This window comes from Notechis scutatus, chromosome 1 (genome assembly GCF_049901735.1).
Source record: "Notechis scutatus isolate UNSWTSFEM ecotype Mainland chromosome 1, rNotScu1.2, whole genome shotgun sequence".
Classification (NCBI taxonomy): domain Eukaryota; kingdom Metazoa; phylum Chordata; class Lepidosauria; order Squamata; family Elapidae; genus Notechis; species Notechis scutatus.
This window is the reverse complement of record NC_142009.1, coordinates 276,222,671-276,240,801: the sequence shown is the minus strand read 5'-3', so window position 1 is coordinate 276,240,801 and position 18,131 is coordinate 276,222,671. Positions and strand designations below refer to the sequence as shown.

General features: G+C 36.3%; 2 protein-coding genes across 2 annotated transcripts in view; one reads left to right on the top strand and one right to left on the bottom strand.

Moving 5' to 3' along the window:
- Positions 1–10,375, top strand: part of LOC113409993 (cytosolic phospholipase A2 beta-like) — a 39,363-nt gene extending 28,988 nt beyond the window's left edge. Inside the window, exons 17-20 of the mRNA XM_026664325.2 lie at positions 386–577; positions 2,050–2,216; positions 3,126–3,312; positions 8,071–10,375. Of these exons, the coding sequence (XP_026520110.2) occupies positions 386–577; positions 2,050–2,216; positions 3,126–3,312; positions 8,071–8,294 (770 nt within the window). The 3' untranslated portion in view covers positions 8,295–10,375. The remainder of the gene's footprint in view (positions 1–385; positions 578–2,049; positions 2,217–3,125; positions 3,313–8,070) is intronic.
- SPTBN5 (spectrin beta, non-erythrocytic 5) overlaps positions 10,357–18,131 on the bottom strand; it is a 106,779-nt gene continuing 99,004 nt past the window's right edge. Inside the window, exons 60-66 of the mRNA XM_087962040.1 lie at positions 17,872–17,943; positions 15,558–15,644; positions 14,806–14,897; positions 14,134–14,219; positions 13,835–13,958; positions 13,188–13,300; positions 10,357–11,781 (exon numbers count right to left, since the gene is read on the bottom strand). Of these exons, the coding sequence (XP_087818166.1) occupies positions 11,651–11,781; positions 13,188–13,300; positions 13,835–13,958; positions 14,134–14,219; positions 14,806–14,897; positions 15,558–15,644; positions 17,872–17,943 (705 nt within the window). The 3' untranslated portion in view covers positions 10,357–11,650. The remainder of the gene's footprint in view (positions 11,782–13,187; positions 13,301–13,834; positions 13,959–14,133; positions 14,220–14,805; positions 14,898–15,557; positions 15,645–17,871; positions 17,944–18,131) is intronic.

Sequence of the window (18,131 nt, the reverse complement as noted above, 5' to 3'; positions counted from 1 at the left end):
TAGGGCTTGACAATGGAAGAATGATGGTATTGTGCTTGTAGAGTTATAATAATGAGCTGTTTGTTTAGTATTTTGTTATGCACAACTTTGATTTATAGTCTACTTTTCCTGCTCATATGTGGGTGATACATATGAAAAATTCCATCTGGAATCAGTGCCAGAGAAAAAACTAATTAGCAGGCTGAGCCTGTGAAAGGAGGGGAGGTCATTTTAATCTTCTGTGACTCAGATCTGTGTCTGTGTTTGCAGGACATATTCCTTTCCAATGCACTATTTTCAATGAAATGTGCTACATTAAAAACTGCCTCACTAATCCGGAAGTGTTATATTTTGAAAATAAAAGTGAAAGTTGCCATAAATGAAGTATCTCTATATTTTGTTTCAGATGAGAATTATTCTTCAAGTGGTTATTCTGCCACAGTCTACAAGCCTCCAAGCCATCCCTGTGGAAATCTTTGTGAAATCTTCAATGACATTTTAACTGATCGTCCTTTAAGAGGGGAAAATTATAACTTCCTACAAGGCTTTGATTTTGATAAAGATTATCTGCATCAGAAAGAATTCATGACATGGAGTGGTAAATGAGAATGATAATTTCTTAAAACACTCTAAATCAGGGGTAGTCGACCTTTTTATACCTACTGGCCACTTTTGTATCTCTGTTAGTTGTCAAATTTTCTCTAACCGCCCACCGGTTCCACAGTAATGGTTATTTATAATGTAGGGCAAAACCCTACTGCCCACCATGAAAGCTGGAATGCCCACTAGTGGGCGGTAGTGGGACCAGGTTGACTACCACTGCTCTAAATGCTCAGAATTGAATCAGTTCAGTAATATCTCCAGTCAGTTTCATAACTGTGGAGGTACAAAGGAGATAGTTATATAGTCCTATGACATCTATTCCTTAAAAGGAGATCTTTGATCTAGAGCTTACAAATTACAGAAAGATGACTAGCAAGAACCTAGACTAGATGAGAGTATATTTTCATGTATTATAAAAGAGGTATAATAAGAAGTGTACTTTGGGGATAGGTCACTTGCAATTATGCTTCCTGACTTCGCTGGGGACAGAAATGGCACCTTAGGGAAGACATATGATCTGTAAACTTTCTCTAGAGGAAAAGAAGTATCACAAATAGTTTTTGCTCCTGGGAATATTTTTTGAAATACACTAAGCTTATTTCATTTTTTTAAGGAAATGATCATGTAGAAAAGTGGTGGCTAACCTTTTTCTGCTCCTGTGCCGATAACTGCGTTTGCGCTCGCTTGCACGTGCTGATGTGCCAGCACCCAGAAGGCAATGGGTGCTGGACCCCCATGCCCTCTGCACATGTGCATGTGACCCCCCCTCATGCACTGCACATCTGTGCATGTGCATGTGACTCCCCCCTCGTGCACCATGCATCTTTGTGCATGCGCATGCGGCTCCCTCCTTGCATGCCGCATGTCTGCACATGCGTACACATTTTCCCCTCACACACAGCATGTCTGCGCATGTGTGCATGATCCCCTCACACACAGCATCCCTGCGCATGCATGCATGTCTCCTGCACATACACCCTCCACCCCCTGTGCATGCGTGCCAGATACCCAACAATCAGCTGTCAGGCGGCAGTGCACGCATGCATGTGCAGTGGGGCTCTTCCGGGTGACCTCTCTCGTGCTGGGAGAAATGGCTCTGTGTGCCACTTCCGGAACACATGGTATAGGTTCGCCAACACAGATGTAGAAGGTTGAATTTGGCCTTCATTTAGTTCTGGAATGGTTTTCCATTTTTCCATTCCCAATCACCAATGACCCACAAAACAATTCTGTTCATTATACATTTGGAACTAATTGGAGTTATTCATTTTCAGAACAGTTCATTAAGCTTCTCCTTTATCCACACCATATATATTGGTAATTCTGAACATTTCAATCACATATCTTATCATTGTTTCCTTTCTAAGATAATGTGAGGCAGCACAGGTTTTTGTTGGTGAAAGGCTGTCTGTAGTTATCTTTCTCTCATGTTGGTTGGGAAAATAATGCTTACCAATTGTCTTTCAGATACTGAATTTGACACTTCTTCTAACAAGTTGACACCAAACACAAAGTCCCTCTGTTTAATAGATGTTGGATTTTTTATGAACAACAGTGGTATATCACTTCTCAAGCCAGAAAGGAATGTGGATATAATTATTTTTCTGGATTATGAGATGAGTGGAATCTTAAAGGTGAGAGAAATATTTTCATGATTATTTTCCTTTTGAATGCTTGTGTGCTTACATGATGGAAAGGTACTTTAGAGTTTTTTAGATCCATAATTATAGGTCAGTTATACCAAAGAAGTCAAGTTTACCAATATAGTGAAATAGTTGAACAAAATATTTTCCATTTAATAACTACCCAAGAAACAAAAAAGGATAATCTTTATTTCACTTTACTTTTTATTTAAAAAAGTATATGATAGTTGCCTATATTTGAACATCTATTTTAGGTGCCAACATAGATGATGGAGGGGAGGCAGAATTCAAGCAATTGAGGAGAGAGAGAGAGAGAGAGAGAGAGAGAGAGAGAGAGAGAGAGAGAAAAGAAACCCAAGTGAATCTCTCCAATCCGTAGGATAGCTTGTTAAATTCATAGTATTATATCTCATAGGAGCTCTATTCTGAATGTGGAAAGTATGTAGTTACTCTGGAGGAGAAGGAAAGATAATAGTGTGAAACAGCCTTCTCTAGTGCTGCTTTCCTGAAGCAATATAAAATCTATTTTTTTGTGAAAGAAAGAAAGAAAAAATAGGTTGGAGAACCAATTGGGAGTTGTTCAGATTCACTGATTGTGTTCAAACTTCAGCTGAATTGGAAATTTCATTTAGAATTTCCTTTCCTCCTTTTCCTTACTTCAAGTATTTCTTGAAGTATTTCTAATTGACTTGAAAAAAGATTGTACATGTACAAACTTGTACAAAAGTTGTTGAGAAAACAGAATTGCATATTCAAGGTACTGTATGTTTTAGCACTGAACCTTCTACACTGCTTACCAGAGACAATTACAGATTATTCAGTAGAGGAGTTTCTGATTTACATATGGGAAGCAAAATGAATATATTTGGGAAGATTTTTCTTTTTTGGTCTCTTCTTCAGCAAATGGAGATGACAGCTGAATACTGTGAAATCCAAGGCATTCCCTTTCCAAAGTTTCATGTGAGTGAAAAAGACCGAAAGGATATGAAGGAATGCTATGTTTTCTCAGATGAAGATAACCCCAAAGCACCAATAGTGCTTTGTTTTCCTCTGATCTGTGGCACCTTCAAAGAATACTCAGCACCAGGTAAATTCAGCTGATTTAAGCATTTGCAGTTTCTTCAGTGATTTCTTTAATTCACATGTTGACTGAAATCCCTTCTGCAGTGGTATTTCCCAAGGTATAAAGAAAACTACATTTTGCAAATTGTGCAAATACACACATTTTCAAATTGTGATAGTTAATTATATGCATACACAGACATTGTTCTGTTTTCTGAATATTAATCAAGTAAACAAAGCAAATTTAAGATGTGTGGAATTCAGTTCCCAGAATTCCCGAGCCATCATATTCATACATCTTATAAGTCCACACATCTTAAAATACATTGAGCTAAAGGAAGACACTATTTAATTATTCTATTTAGCTTAGGTAGTTCAAGGTTTTAAATCTGTAACTGAAATATATTCAGCAACCAGACTGTTATTGGCCCTGTAGAGATAATAAATGGGGAAATTGACTAAATAAGCACCATAACACAAAATTTGCAAATTATTAGGATGCAAATTTGTAAGGGTAAAATTTGTGTCATTTATTGTGATTTTAATGTGGTTTTGATTCATTTGTGGATGCCTATGTCCAGACATCCTAATACTTCTTTTCCAATATTTAGTAAGCAGTGAGGTCATCAAGAACAAATAATGGAGCTGAGCTATGGTGGGGGAAAAAATCTTTAGTTTTATTGTTTTTCTGCTGTAGTCTCTGTCCCTGCCTTAGGATAATAGGCTGCATGTAGAGAATAGCAGTAGAATAATAAATCCCTGCAAGTGAATTCATCAGGGATGAAGTCATGGGTGGAATCTATTATATGATTGTTGCAGAACACTGAAGTGCTTCGGAATTTAGTGCAACTGGAAGGTTCCCTAAGCATAAATGGGCACCATTTAAGGTGTTAGAAGATTGCCTTTGATATTATGGAGGTCATCCAGGGATGCCTAGAAAGGGTAGGGCTGAAATTTTGAAGACTGCTTTTTATTGGGTTATGGATGGGGGACTGGAGAACTTTCAAAAAGAAAGAGTTTGGATCAAAAAGAAAGAGTTTGGATCATCAATTCTATTCTCACCAAAATTTGACTCTTTTTCACTGAACTGAACTCTTTTTCACTGAGTCCAATGGGAATATATTATTTATATATTTATTTGGTTTGTCAATTGCTTACAAGATAATAGGTATAAGTAAAAACATAGTTATGAATACATGGCTACATATAAGAAAAATAAAAGGAACAACAGGACAGGGATGGTAGGCACGTTGGTGCGCTTATGCACGCTCCCTCCCTCCCCCTTAGGAAAGGGGTGAGGTCAATAGTAGACAGTCTAAGGTTAAAGTTTTTGGGGTTTGGGGAAGAAACCACAGAGTCAGGTAGAGTATTCCAGTCATTGACCACTCTGTTGCTGAAGTTGTATTTCCTGCAATCAAGTTTGGTGCGATTAACCTTGAGTTTGTATCTATTGTTTGCTCTTGTATTGTTGTGGTTGAAGCTGAAGTATTCATTGACAGGTAGGACATTGCAATGTATGATTTTATATACTATACTTAGATTGGACCGAAGACGGCGTAGTTCTAGGTTTTCTAGGTCTAGAATTTCGAGTCTGGTGGCATAAGGTATTCTGCAACGAGTAGAGGAGTGGAGAACTCTTCTTGTGAAATATTTCTGGACTTTCTCAACTGTGTTAATATCAGATACGTAATGTGAGTTCCAGACTGATGAGCTGTATTCAAGTATTGGTCTAGCAAATGTTTTGTATGCTCTAGTTAGTGGTGTAATATTACCAGAGAAAAAGCTACGTAAGATTAGGTTAACAACTCTTAATGCCTTTTTGGCTATGTAGCCACAGTGGGCTCTAGCACTTAGATAATTAGAGATGAGTACTCCAAGGTCCTTGACAGAGTTTGGATCATCAAGAAGGTCTTGACTATTCAGCTTGTATTTTATTTTCTGATTTTTTTTGCCAATATGTAAGACAGAGCATTTATTTGTTGAGATTTGAAGTTGCCATTTGTTTGACCATTCTGATACATAGTCAAGGTCTTTTTGAAGGGTAGCAGTATTGTCTGTGGTGTTGAATAGCTTTACATCGTCAGCGAAGAGGACACAGTTGCTCTTAATATGATCACAGAGGTCATTTATGTAGAGTATGAAGAAAGTTGGTCCTAGAACACTGCCTTGGGGGACACCACTGTTGATAGGTACAGAATTTGATAGGACGCTCCCAATTTTGACCATTTGTTGTCTGTTTGACAGGAATGCTTCTATCCAGTTATGCAGATACCGTAAGATTTTATTTTTAGGAGTAGTTTGTCGTGTACCACTGAATCAAAGGCTTTACAGAAGTCTATGTAGATTGCATCTATTGCTTTGCCCTGATCGAGTTGTGTTGTCCATATATTTTTGCACTGTAAGAGTTGCAGATTGCAGGATAGTTTTTTTCTGAAACCAAAATGTTTATTAGAGAGTAGGTTGTTTTTCTCCAAGTGGAGGATAATGGATTGGTTAATAATTGATTCCATGACTTTACAGGTGACACAGCATAAAGAGATTGGTCTGTAATTTTCAACTAGGCTGGGGTCTCCCTTTTTGAAGATGGGGATGACTGTGGCTTGTGACCATAGTTTTGGCAAGGAGCTGGTCCTGAAATTTTTTCAAAGATTATGCTTAGAGGTTCGGCTATGACAGTGGATAGCGTTTTTAAGAAGTAGGCAGATATTCCATCTGGTCCAATAGATAGAGAAGGTTTTAGATTGCATAGTGCTTTTTCAACATTGTCTTCTGTAAAATTGATATGTATTAGATCATTGTAGTTGTCTGTGGTTCGACTGGGAAATACTGGGCATGATCCATTGCTGTTTACAAATACTGAGCCAAAGAATGTGTTAAAGAGATTGGCTTTAAAGGTGTTATCATTGCAGTTTTTACCATTCGGTCCTTTCAGGGGTGAGATGGACCTTGAAATATGTGGAAAGAATGTTGGACAAAGATTCCTCATTGCTCTCCAGTCGGTTAATTGGAGACGAGCAGATAGGGACTCTTCAGAGTAAGGCATTCCTACTGTTGAGTTATATACTATGGCTGTGAAAGAGTATGAGACTATGTCATCTACACATCTAGGGCTTCCAATGACACCAAGACAAGATCAGAGGCAAATAGCTTTATATTGCCTTAAAAGTTTGCCTTAAAAAACAAGGAAGTTACTTGGCTTAGAGAGATGCTCTAAGTACAGGTGGTCCTTGACTTACAAGGACCATTCAAATTTACATCTGAAAAATGTGACTTATGACTGTTTTTCATAGTTAAGACCTTTACAGCGTCCCCATGATCATGTGATCAAAATTCAGATGCTTTGGCAACTGGCTCACAGTTGCAAAGGCTTTTAACCTTTGCTGTGTCTCAAGGTCATGTGATCCCCTTTTGTGACCTTCTGACAAGCAAAGTCAGTGGCGGAACCAGATTCACTAAACAACTGGGTTACTCACTTAACAAATCCAATGGTTCACTTAACAACTGTGGCAAGAAAAAGTCATAAAATGGGGTAAACTCACTTAACAAATGGTTCACTTAGCAACAGAAATTTTGGGCTCAATTGTGGTCGTAAGTCAAGGACTCAAGCCCTTGTATGATTTCTCAGTTTCAGGTCATGCAAGAAACAATTGGCATAGCTATAATAATACCCAGTTTACCTAATTGTAAGTTATACTCTGAAGTAGCTTTTCAATTTGCTTTTTTAAAAAAGGATCTCCTATTTTATTGCCACCAAGATCTAGATTTAGAAAGCATTTCTTAACCCTGCAAACTATTTGTGGCTGTTAAAAACTATCCTTTAAATATTCGAAAGGTTACCCATGGTAACTATCAATGGAAGATATTTCTTTCACAAGCACTAATAGCTAAAGAAAAAAAAAAAGAATTTCTTCTGTGCTGCAAAGTCTCTTAATTTCACCAGCAAGATGGTGTACATCAGTCAGGGCAAGGGTTGGGTTCAATATTTCATATTTTTATTTTATTGATTTATTTAATTTGTCAATCGCTTACAAGATAATAGATATAAGTATAAACATGAGTAAGAATACAGGAAATAGGTATGAATAAATGGGAATAATAGGACAGGGACGGGAGGCACAATAGTGCACTTATGCACGCCCCTTACAGACCTCTTAGGAATGGGGTGAGGTCAATAGTGGTTAGTTTGAGATTAAAGGAGTGGGGGGTTAGAGGATGTAACAACAGAGTCAGGTAGTGCATTCCAGGCATTGACTACTCTGTTGCTGAAGTCGTACTTTCTGCAATCAAGTTTGAAGCGGTTTACATTGAGTTTGTATCTGTTGTGTGTTCTTGTATTGTTGTGGTTGAAGCTGAAGTAGTCATTGACTGGTAGGACATTGTAGCAGATAATTTTGTATATTCTGAGTTATGGCAGATTTTTAAAAATGTTTACAGAAAAAACTGCTCCCTTTTCTTCTTGATTGGAAAAAAAGGGTTCCCAGAGAAACCTGCTTGATTGTTGGAGTTTACCTGGAGTTTTATTGACATATTGCAGTAATATTCCGGAACGGAAGTATTTTCTGTATAGTACATAATTTTAACTTCCACTGTTCAGCAAAATGGAGAATGTCTATCAATATGTCATTGCTATATCAGATCAAAAAAACGAGGGCACAAAATAGATAAGTTGATATAAAACCAATTTATTTCACTTCCAAGTACCAAATGTTTTAAATCTTTGCCTACAGTGCATTGTTTTGCTTCAAATAAGGTCACTCACTCACTCACTTTTTTAATCTTTCAGGGGTCAAACGTACTCCTTCAGAAATGCAGGACGGTAACGTCAATCTGAAAAAAGACATCTCACCCTACCAAACCCTTGAAGTAACCTACACTGAAGAAAACCTTAACAAACTAATAAATTTATGCAGTTACAATATTCTTTATAGCAAAGACTTAATCTTCCAAGCCATTCAAAGTGCTATGCAGAAAAAGCGACAGGATGGGTCCAGAAATGATAAACAATGATCATTTGTCTCCTTAAAGAGAAGAAATCCAAATATGTAACATGATGCATTGTTTGAAGCAATGTTAATTGGTTGTCATTATGCTGCAGTTTGTTGGATGCTTGGATAATTCTCACTCCTTCTTGATTTAGCAAATGGATTTAAAATGAAATATACTGCTGTAGGCTTTCACAGCCGGTATTTGTTGGGCAGTGCTGGGCTTCAGGGTTTTGTGATCGTGGTCTATAGAACAGATGGGCTGATGTTAAACAGCAGCTCTGCCTTCAGAGGCAAAGTGGTCAGCTAAGCAGAAGCACAGGCCATTGATCAGGGACTGACAGGGATCCTATCTTTATTGTTAGGCATCCTGACTAATTGACCTTTAGTAGGGATGCGGTGGTTCAGTGGCTAAGACGCTGAGCTTGTCGATCAGAAAGTTTGGCAGTTCGAATCCCTAGCACCGCATAACAGAGTGAGCTCCCCGTTACTTGTCCCAGCTTCTGCCAACCTAGCAGTTCGAAAGCATGTAAAAATGGAAGTACAAAAATAGGGACCACTTTGGTGGGAAGGTAACAGCATTCCATGCGCCTCTGGCATTTTGTCATGCCGGCCACATGACCATGGAGACGTCTTTGGACAGCGCTGGTTTTTCAGCTTTGTGATGAGCACTGCCCCTAGAGCCGGAAACGACTAGCATGTATGTTTGAGGGGAACCTTTACCTTTTAGGTTTCCAATTGGTGCAGGTTGGTGAGAACTAAGAGAGGGTGAGAGATCATGTTGCTTCTGAAGATGTCAGACACAATTGTTGGCAAAACATCAGGAAATCAGTTCTCTAGAATATGGTCACTTAATCTTGAAATAGCTTTTAAATTCTTTATTTATTTGAAATAACCATCTTGCATCAGGTAAACCCTAGTTTGTATCCCTGTATAATCAAGCTATACTTTGATCAGTTTTGTTCTCTTAGATGTAGTACTTATAATTCTATTATTTCTTTTTATTTTCTTATAAAGGTGAGTTTAATAAAAGACATACATTCAAATATTACCTATTAGTGTTATCCAACATTTACTGTTAGAAGTGATTTTTAGGAGATGGTGTTGGCTGAAATTGATGACATACTGTTTTCTAATTGAACCACAATTATGTTTCTTTATAACATTGTAAGAGAACTTATCCTCTATCACTATATTGGACATGATGGGATGTGGTTGCATTTTAACACTTGCAGAAAAGCATGAACTGACTTTATTTAGTACCAGCTGCAAGTAGTTGCAGTAAAACAAGAGTAAATATTTACTTTGTAAAATGAGAGTTATTCTTTGTTATGACTGACACATTTCACATGTAAAATGATAGCAGTTCAACATGAAAATTATTTTATTATTTAAATGGAAATCTACCTGGAAATAAGTTCAGTAAATTCCATATGATTTTCTTTTGAATTAAAACCCAGAAGTTTAAAAAATGAGAGGCAATTTAAAAATTAACTGTTGATATTATTTTGTGTGAATTTCGAAAACTACATGGTGTAACTCAACAGATATTGAATCAAATTCTGATTATAATCATGCTTTCAAACATAGCTTTGTTTATTAATTTATTGAAACTGTGCTTTGAGACATTTATTTAATGTATTTCTGTACTGCTTTCTACATAATTGCTTCTTGAAGAAGTTTATTCTTTTAATTACCTAATGACAATGCTGAAACTTCAACTGTTATCTTACATGTGGAATAATGATACATGAAGGACAATCTTTTTATCATGAAGATCTGATTAAAATTCAACTATGGAAGCTTAACTGTTGGTAGCTATTGACCAACAGCTATTGGTTTGCTATTTTCTGTGATTTAATTTATTGAACCCTCTCCCATGACACGTGTTATTAACCTTTTTTGAAAAAGATTTACTCATTTATCCATTGTAGAATGAAAAACAGAAAAAAATTTGAGATTAATCTGAGAACATGGTACTATTCTTCAAAAATTCTCCTTACCAGAGACTTCTGTACCCTATTACTGTGGAAAAAAACTCTAAAAATGTATGTAGTAGTATACAGTGTTACATACACGATTTCATAATAAAACAAATACATTAAACTTGCGTGTTACTGGATTTATTTAGAAATGAAGGAACATGTTTATTAATTTAAGGAATATTAAGTAAATTAATTTAAGGAATTTAAGGAACCTGAATAAAATCTGGTTTCTATGCTATAATTTTTCTTTAGAAAGCAGTTTTAAAACTTTAAAAATATATATTAATTTATTTCTTGTGCTGGTGTGTCACTGACTTCAACTTTTTAAGTATTGCTTTTTTAAAATATAGATAAAATAAGAGGCAGAATTGGTTTTATTCAGGGGTGGGATTCAACTGGTGTTACTACCGGTTCGGTGATTATGTTTTGTGGTGATTACGTCTGGTGCACGCGCACCAGGCGCACGCTGCGCGCGTGTGTAATACAACTAAAGCTGTGCCACCTGGACAGCTGATAAGCGCTGCACGCGGGTGCGCAGCGTTTGAAAAAACCACTTCTTTACTGCTTTTTCAACCTCAGCTGTGCGGCGCAAAGCAGCTGAGGTTGAAAAAGCAGGAAATAAAGGTCAAGTAACAGCCTGGGTGGATGGGTGGGCAGAACTGGTTCTGTGTCTGCTGCTCTTCAGAGCTACTGGTTCTATAGAGCCGGGCACAACCGGTAGCATCCCACCCCTGGTTTTATTACTTGCTATAGATTTAATTAACTTTACCTAATCCTTTTTAAAACCAGTAACCAGGAGCTCCTCGATACTAGAAGCTGTCCTGGCAAGGTTATGACACTTCTCTAGCCCTCATATCTGCATACAAGAAGTATTTGCTGAGAGATATCTGCAGTGCATTTTTTTTCCCATACAACTAAGGTTTTTCATTAAATGGAAATCCTACTTCTCACTTTTCCCTCTTCAAACTGCTATGGATGTTAAGGATATGGCTAATATTTGACCCCAGAAATTCTTGTGTTCATGGAAACCATATCATGTCTTTAATGGGTAAAATAGGACATCAGGATAGCTTTCTCTCCTCATGTTCATGCTTAAGAATAATGATGATGACAGCATTGATATACTCACGGCTGTCTAATATTAACAACAAATTTTCATGGCTTTCAAATGCCTGCAGTTATAAATTCCTGGTGTTACACAATTTAAGTGATAATTGTTTATAATTTTTGGCAAAAATATTGGAGGGGTATAAATCCACATTTTTGTAGGACACCCATTTAATAGATGGTGTGCTGATTTCTCTTTCAGCCATACCTCTTAAATTAATTGTAAAGGCAATAGGGTAAATGAATGGAGGAATCTAGCAACTCTGAGAATTTCAGAGTTGTATTGCTTCTATTTCTTCCTGAAAAGATATTTAAAGATCCCCTTCTGTTTCTTGGGACCTTTCTCTGTTGTAGATCTCTCTGTAGCATCAAGGTTGTCTACACACTTTGTTGTGTTCACCATAGGCTCAATTCTGCTGCCTGGAAAAAAAAATGATTAGCATTGGATCAGAAAAATACTATATAAACAGAAGACAATAGAAACTGTATAAAAAAGAAAACAGATATTTTACAATGCCTGTATGGCGCATCACGTGATCACCGAACTGGTTATTACACTGGCAGCATCTCACCACCCGCTTATAACAGTTGTGGCGAACCTTTTTGTTGTAGGGCGCCGAAAGTGTGCATGTGCCAGCACCCACATGTAATGTGCCCCCGCACATGTGCGTGCAACACCCCCCACCCCCTTACCTGCACTGTGCATGTGCGAACCTCCCAGCTGATTTTTGGCCCATTTGACGCTGTTTTCGCCTTCCCGGAGGCTTAAGGGAAGCCTCTGGAGCCTCAGGAGGCTGAAAACAGGCCCATTTCAGCACTTCTGGTATTTCCAAAAGGCCCATTTTTCGGCCTCCCAAAGCTTCCCTCGAGCTTCTGGGAGGGCGAAAACGGCCTGAAACAGGCTGAAAATCAGCTGAGAGGCGTGCACATGTGCAGTGCAGGTAAGTTTGGCTGGGGCTCGCGTGCCCGCACAATTGGCTCTGCGTGCCACTTGTGGCACACATGCCATAGGTTCGCCATCACGGGCCTATAAGGTGACCCTGGGCAACATAAAAACCCTAGTTAGAAGATTTGTTTCTGATTTTGTACTGTTCTAGTTAGAAGATTTGTTTCTGATTTTGTACTGTTCAAAAAAGGTTGGGAACCACTGTCTTAAAGTTACAAATCAAGAATGAAGTATTTGAATTAAATAGTGCTGTTGCCACGAAAATAAGGTGGTTATGGCCTAAAGAACCATTCTATTCTTCTATCATCATTTTGCTGTTATTTGAAAATGCAAAATTAAGACGATCATCAAACATTTAGCCAGCCATACAGCTGGTTTGACTTGTATTCACGTGATTGAACATTAGCTATAATGGCCTGATCTATGTCGTGGACTATTCACATTACCCTTTTAATTGATGAAATTTGACTTTTTTTTTTTTTTTTTTTACTATCGCATGTACTGCACACCTAAATCCCACACATAACTATTCATTTTCATTAAATATTTTATAATAGGGGAAATTATGAGAGTTGAAAATAAGAAGTAAAATCATTTAACCTTTTAAACAATCCATAAATAACCTGTTCTGATCTCGAACTCAAAACTACGCATGCATCACAAAGAAAATTGTGAGCCTCTATTCTAAACCTCTACATTATAATAATTACTGACAAAAAAAAACCCTGAATTGTGATCAAATGATTGTAGTAATTTTTTAAAAAAACCTCTAAACATAGCATAATATTGTTTCTGTTTTATGAAACTGTGAACATATTCTGAATTATTTTATTAAATATATCTTAAGAAAAGAGAAAAAAAAACAGTGCTGTGCTATTACCAGGATCTTCAGAATTTGGAGCGAGGGTTTCATAATTTTGCGTCAATGTTTCTGATATAACAGAACTTCCAGCAAGCCTTTTTTCTCGATTAGCTTTGAAGGAAGGAGTTTTCCTGTTACCAAGCAGGATTAACAGAGTTAATTCATTAAATAAAATGGATTTATACGGCCATCCATCGCACAAATGCGAGTCTAGGCAGCCGTTAGTTTTTCTTTACTGAACCTGTAGATAAGGATTTAAATTTAAAATACATGAATACAGTTTTATTTATTTTGTTTTAGCTATAAGTATTTTCATGGTAGTTAACATCAAGAAATAAAAATGTGCTCAACCACTTAGCAAAGTCATGAGGAAATAAAAATATAGCAGCTTTTCATCTTTTCTTGTTTTTTTCCTTTCTTAAACTGAAACGTCTACAACTGTCTATTCAACAAAGCAGAACTAGATGGAAGAATTGCTATTCTTTTAAGTGCTGTAAACACAAATTCTGTTCTCAAAGTTCGAGACTCTCTATGATGCTTGATATTCTAATGTTGTTGAGCACATTGAAAAAACAAGCAATAATTTATCTGGATTTTTTTTTGAAAGATACAAACTTAAATATATTGAATCGAATATAAACAGGTGAACAGAAACCCATGCCTACCTCAGAAGGAAACCTTTGCTAGTCTGTTTATGAGTAGAAGTTCTAGCTGTAGAAATCCAAGGTTTTATCTGAGGTTTCACCACATTTTCATTGATTGAAACGTCCTTCTGATTGCTATTATGATCTTCAGGAATCCATATAAGAAATCAAAGGAATAAAACAAAATTATGGTGATGAAGAATCTGAACATTTAGCATTATTTGTCCTCTTTTGCCCAATATTCTGTCCCTGTTCTTCTTTTGTAAGGGTTCCCTGGGCAAGCTGAGATACTCCTGACTCCTTACACCACACCAGTTTACCTAAGTTACTCCATAATGCATGCATCCAATCCTCCATTAACTTCTGACACGATGCTGCAAGGTAGTACTCTGCCCCATCACTTGTTCTGTAAACCATGTATTGAAGATGGAATTAATTGATTTATTCAATATATTCATTGATATCTCTTCACAATAAAATACATACAGGAACAAGCCCACCAAAAGCCCCATTCTTTTTCATACAAGAAATGTTATTAACATTAGCAGACCAGAAAACAAATACAAGTGGTAGTTTTTGTATTTCAGCAAAGCCCAAGAAATCTTCTCATGCACTGATTTCAGATAAATTCTGTCCTGTAATTTCTAAATAAAATTGATAACTTAATTCAGACCCAAATCTCTCAATTTTGTTCAATACAATCATGGTCTAGTGAGTTCTAGTCTAGTGGACAGAACTGAGAGAGGAATTTATGCTTCAGGAATCATTAATGATGGTAGCTCAACCTTTGCAAACTGAGGAAAGTCCTTTTGCTTTTGAATGACATTTGTTTTACTCCTCTGACCATTCTGTTGGTACTTTTATTTGCACTTTGATTCTTACGGTGCAAATGGCAGCATCCAATTCTACAAAATCATTCTAAGCTTAGCAGTATTTAGCTTACTCAGATGAGAGCACTGCATTTTATTCTAATTAACAGTTATGTATTTTACCTCAAGCTGAAAGCATTTTTTTTCCTGGAATAGTTCATTAGCCTCTCACACCTGGCTCCAGCTATGCTCAGTGATAAGCCTGGAGGTATTTTCTAAACAAGGAGAAAGACAAGATATAATAAGCAGAGACTTTCTACCCCCATCCTTTTGATCCCATATCCTTTAGAGCAGTGATTTTCAAACTGTAAAATTCCATTGATGCTTCTCAAATAAAAATGTGTGTAGGGGGAAATAGACATTTTGGAGACATGGCCTGTCCATTATGAACTATCCACATTTGTGATGCACATTGGCAAGAGAATGTTCATTCATTGCAGGGGATCTTGTTACTAGGTGAGGTGAGTTTTAGCAATTTTGCTAATACTTGAAAAGAAATAAGTGCTGCCTGAAATGTGTCATGCAAACTTTGTAGACTAAATATTTTTCTCAAAATGATTTCAAAATCATTGTTCTAGAAAATATGACCATATCATAGTTTGCTGCATTGTTTCATAAAAATTGCCAAGGATAATGATAACAATCAACCAATACATGTATTTTAAATTTGATCCAGAACTATTTTAATCAAGCATTCTGGTGTGATGACACAGGTCAGCTGTTTTGATTTTTGTTAAGAATTTCAGTAGATGATGTTAGAAAATATAGTCATTTATCAAACTGCATGTCTTAACTAGCTAAAAAAAGGGTGGAGGAGGATTTTCAGTGAGACTGCAATAGATTTTTAAGATTTAAATGATTATAAAATAAAGTACCTGAATTACTTCCTTCTCATCATTATAGAAGTCAAGTTTATGTCTTCGAAGTTGAACATAGAAAGTGTTCCAAGCCCTTGTCTTTGACTGAAATAATATAACATAAAATAAACTATTTCCAAACTGTGCATATGTCAATGTGATCATTATTTAAAATTATTCATCCATTAGTAGCTTGCTTCCACTCTGAAATAACTGACATTAATCTAATGTAGGGTGAAGTAACTCTTTCTGTCCTGAGGCCATAGTCAATCTGCTGCTGTAATTAGAGCCTGCCTCTTTCTCCTTCTGTGCATATGGGCCCACATATACACAATCTTTAGACTATCCTTGGTGAGGGGTAAAGCTTTATAATTGCCCTGATTACAATGACCCTGCTCCACAATGCTGTTTTTTTTACTACTATTGACCAAATTCTTGAGCCATACTTTTTTTTTTTTTTTGGTATATCCTCAAGTCAGCACTGACTCCTGATAGTTATCTGGACAAATCCTGCAGTTTTTCCTTGCAAGGTTTTTCATAAGTGGTTTGCCATTGCCTTCTTCCTATGGCTAAGAGACAGCGACTGGCTCAAAGGCACCCATATGGCTTCATACCCAAGGCAAATCCAGAATTCACAGCCTCCCAGTTTCCAGCTGTACCTTAAAATCAAACTGGCTGTCTTGTTTCCCTGATTCCCTTAATAATAAGAAAGCAGAAATTCAGGAAAAAAGTAGGCAGGACTGTCTGGGACTCCACGGGTGTAAAACTAGCTTTGAGGAGTCCCATGTAGAGTTTTGAGCCAAGGGAGATTTAGTAGTTCTTTCTCTTGTTAAACAAACCTTTTGGTGGTAGGAAAACAGGGTTAAATTTTGTAAGCTAATGATCTTTGTAAGAATTTAGTTTTTATATATTGACAAATAATAATATGAGCCAAGGTGATCTGTAAATTTCAATTCTTCCTTTCACTGATATATTAAATAAATGTGCAAAATAGCAAGAGCAAAAGCAGTTAGACTTTTATACCACCCTATAGTGCTTTACAGCTCTCTCTAAGTGGTTCATAGAGTCAGCATATTGCCCCCAACAATCTGGGTCCTCATTTTACCAACCTCGGAAGGATGGAAGACTGAATCAACCTTGAGCTCAGTCAGGATCAAACTCCTGGCAGTGGTCAAAGTTAGCCCTGCAATACTGCAGTCTAACCACTGTGATACCACGGCTCAAGTAATTCAACAAAACTAAGTTAACTGAAGTATCATTTTGGCATTGCAGCTGACTTTGCACATGTATTGTGGTAGGGATACCAAAACAGGATAGGCTAGAATAAATATGAAGGGGAAAAAAGGAGAGAGAAAATTTCTGAAAGAGAAGTGCATGGCAAGAAAAACATCAGTCCTTGAATTATACCTGGAATTCTCCTTCATTTAGTTTTTTTTCAGATAAATTCTTATAAAAAAGGAAAATCCAGTTAGTTTAATATAATCTCAGGCTAATCGTGTCCCACCTTAACTTTTTTCTTTTATCATATTTCATTGGCTTTTAATTAATAATCTAAAGAGTAAAAAAGGACAAGACCTGAAGATCAGAATGATGGAGGTACTATAGATACATAATCAAAGAGAGAGAGAAAAAAGAACATATAAAAGTGCTTTCACAAAAAAGGAAAATAAACATAAAAAGAAAAAAAATGATATATTTCATTATAATAAACATTATTTGTCTATAAATAAACATTACAATTCTATATACATATATCTAATGTTATTCAAACATGTATATATTCCTAATATTTAGCATATTTCATTATAAGAAGAAGCATTTACAATTCTATGTATACCTGCCTAATGCAATATTATCCAAACGTGTATATGTTTCTAATATCTAACTTATTTCATTATAGCAAACATTTACAATTCTATATATACTTGTATAATGCAAATATTATCCAAGCATGTATATATTTCTAATACATATTTTATTATAACATGAAACATTTATAATTCTATTTACTCATCTAATGCAAATATTATTTAAATATATGTAGATTTCAAATACATTTATACAACCATCTTTTTTTAACCTACTATATTTTGTATAAACGAACCCTATGTTTCATTGGACATGTCTGTACAAAGTCTACAAAGTCAAAGGCTTATAAGCATAAGCAGGTATCTGCTCTTAAGTGGCAAGTGCCATTGCATCTTCTATCCATTGAATAAATGGAGCCATACATTTATCTGTACAACATATCAATTAGTTAGCCATATTAAGGGCACAGATGCCTCATCTTAACTTTTCATCCACATCATGCAGGTGTTCTACTTATATTTACCTCTTTCCTTCTTGAAAGGACCTGGTCTCTTTTTTCTAGAAAACCTGCCATAATGTATCGATTGGCAGAAATCTGAAATGCATAAGAAGCTTGCAAGTAATTTAATTTGTTATGATGAAAGCTTGAATGCAATAAATCATTCATAAATTTATACAATAATATGACAGAAAAAATGCCATGCACACAATCTATAGTTGGGACTCGGGAGATAGAGTGGGAGGAGATGGAACTAAGTAAGGATTTTATTTAGGGAATACAAA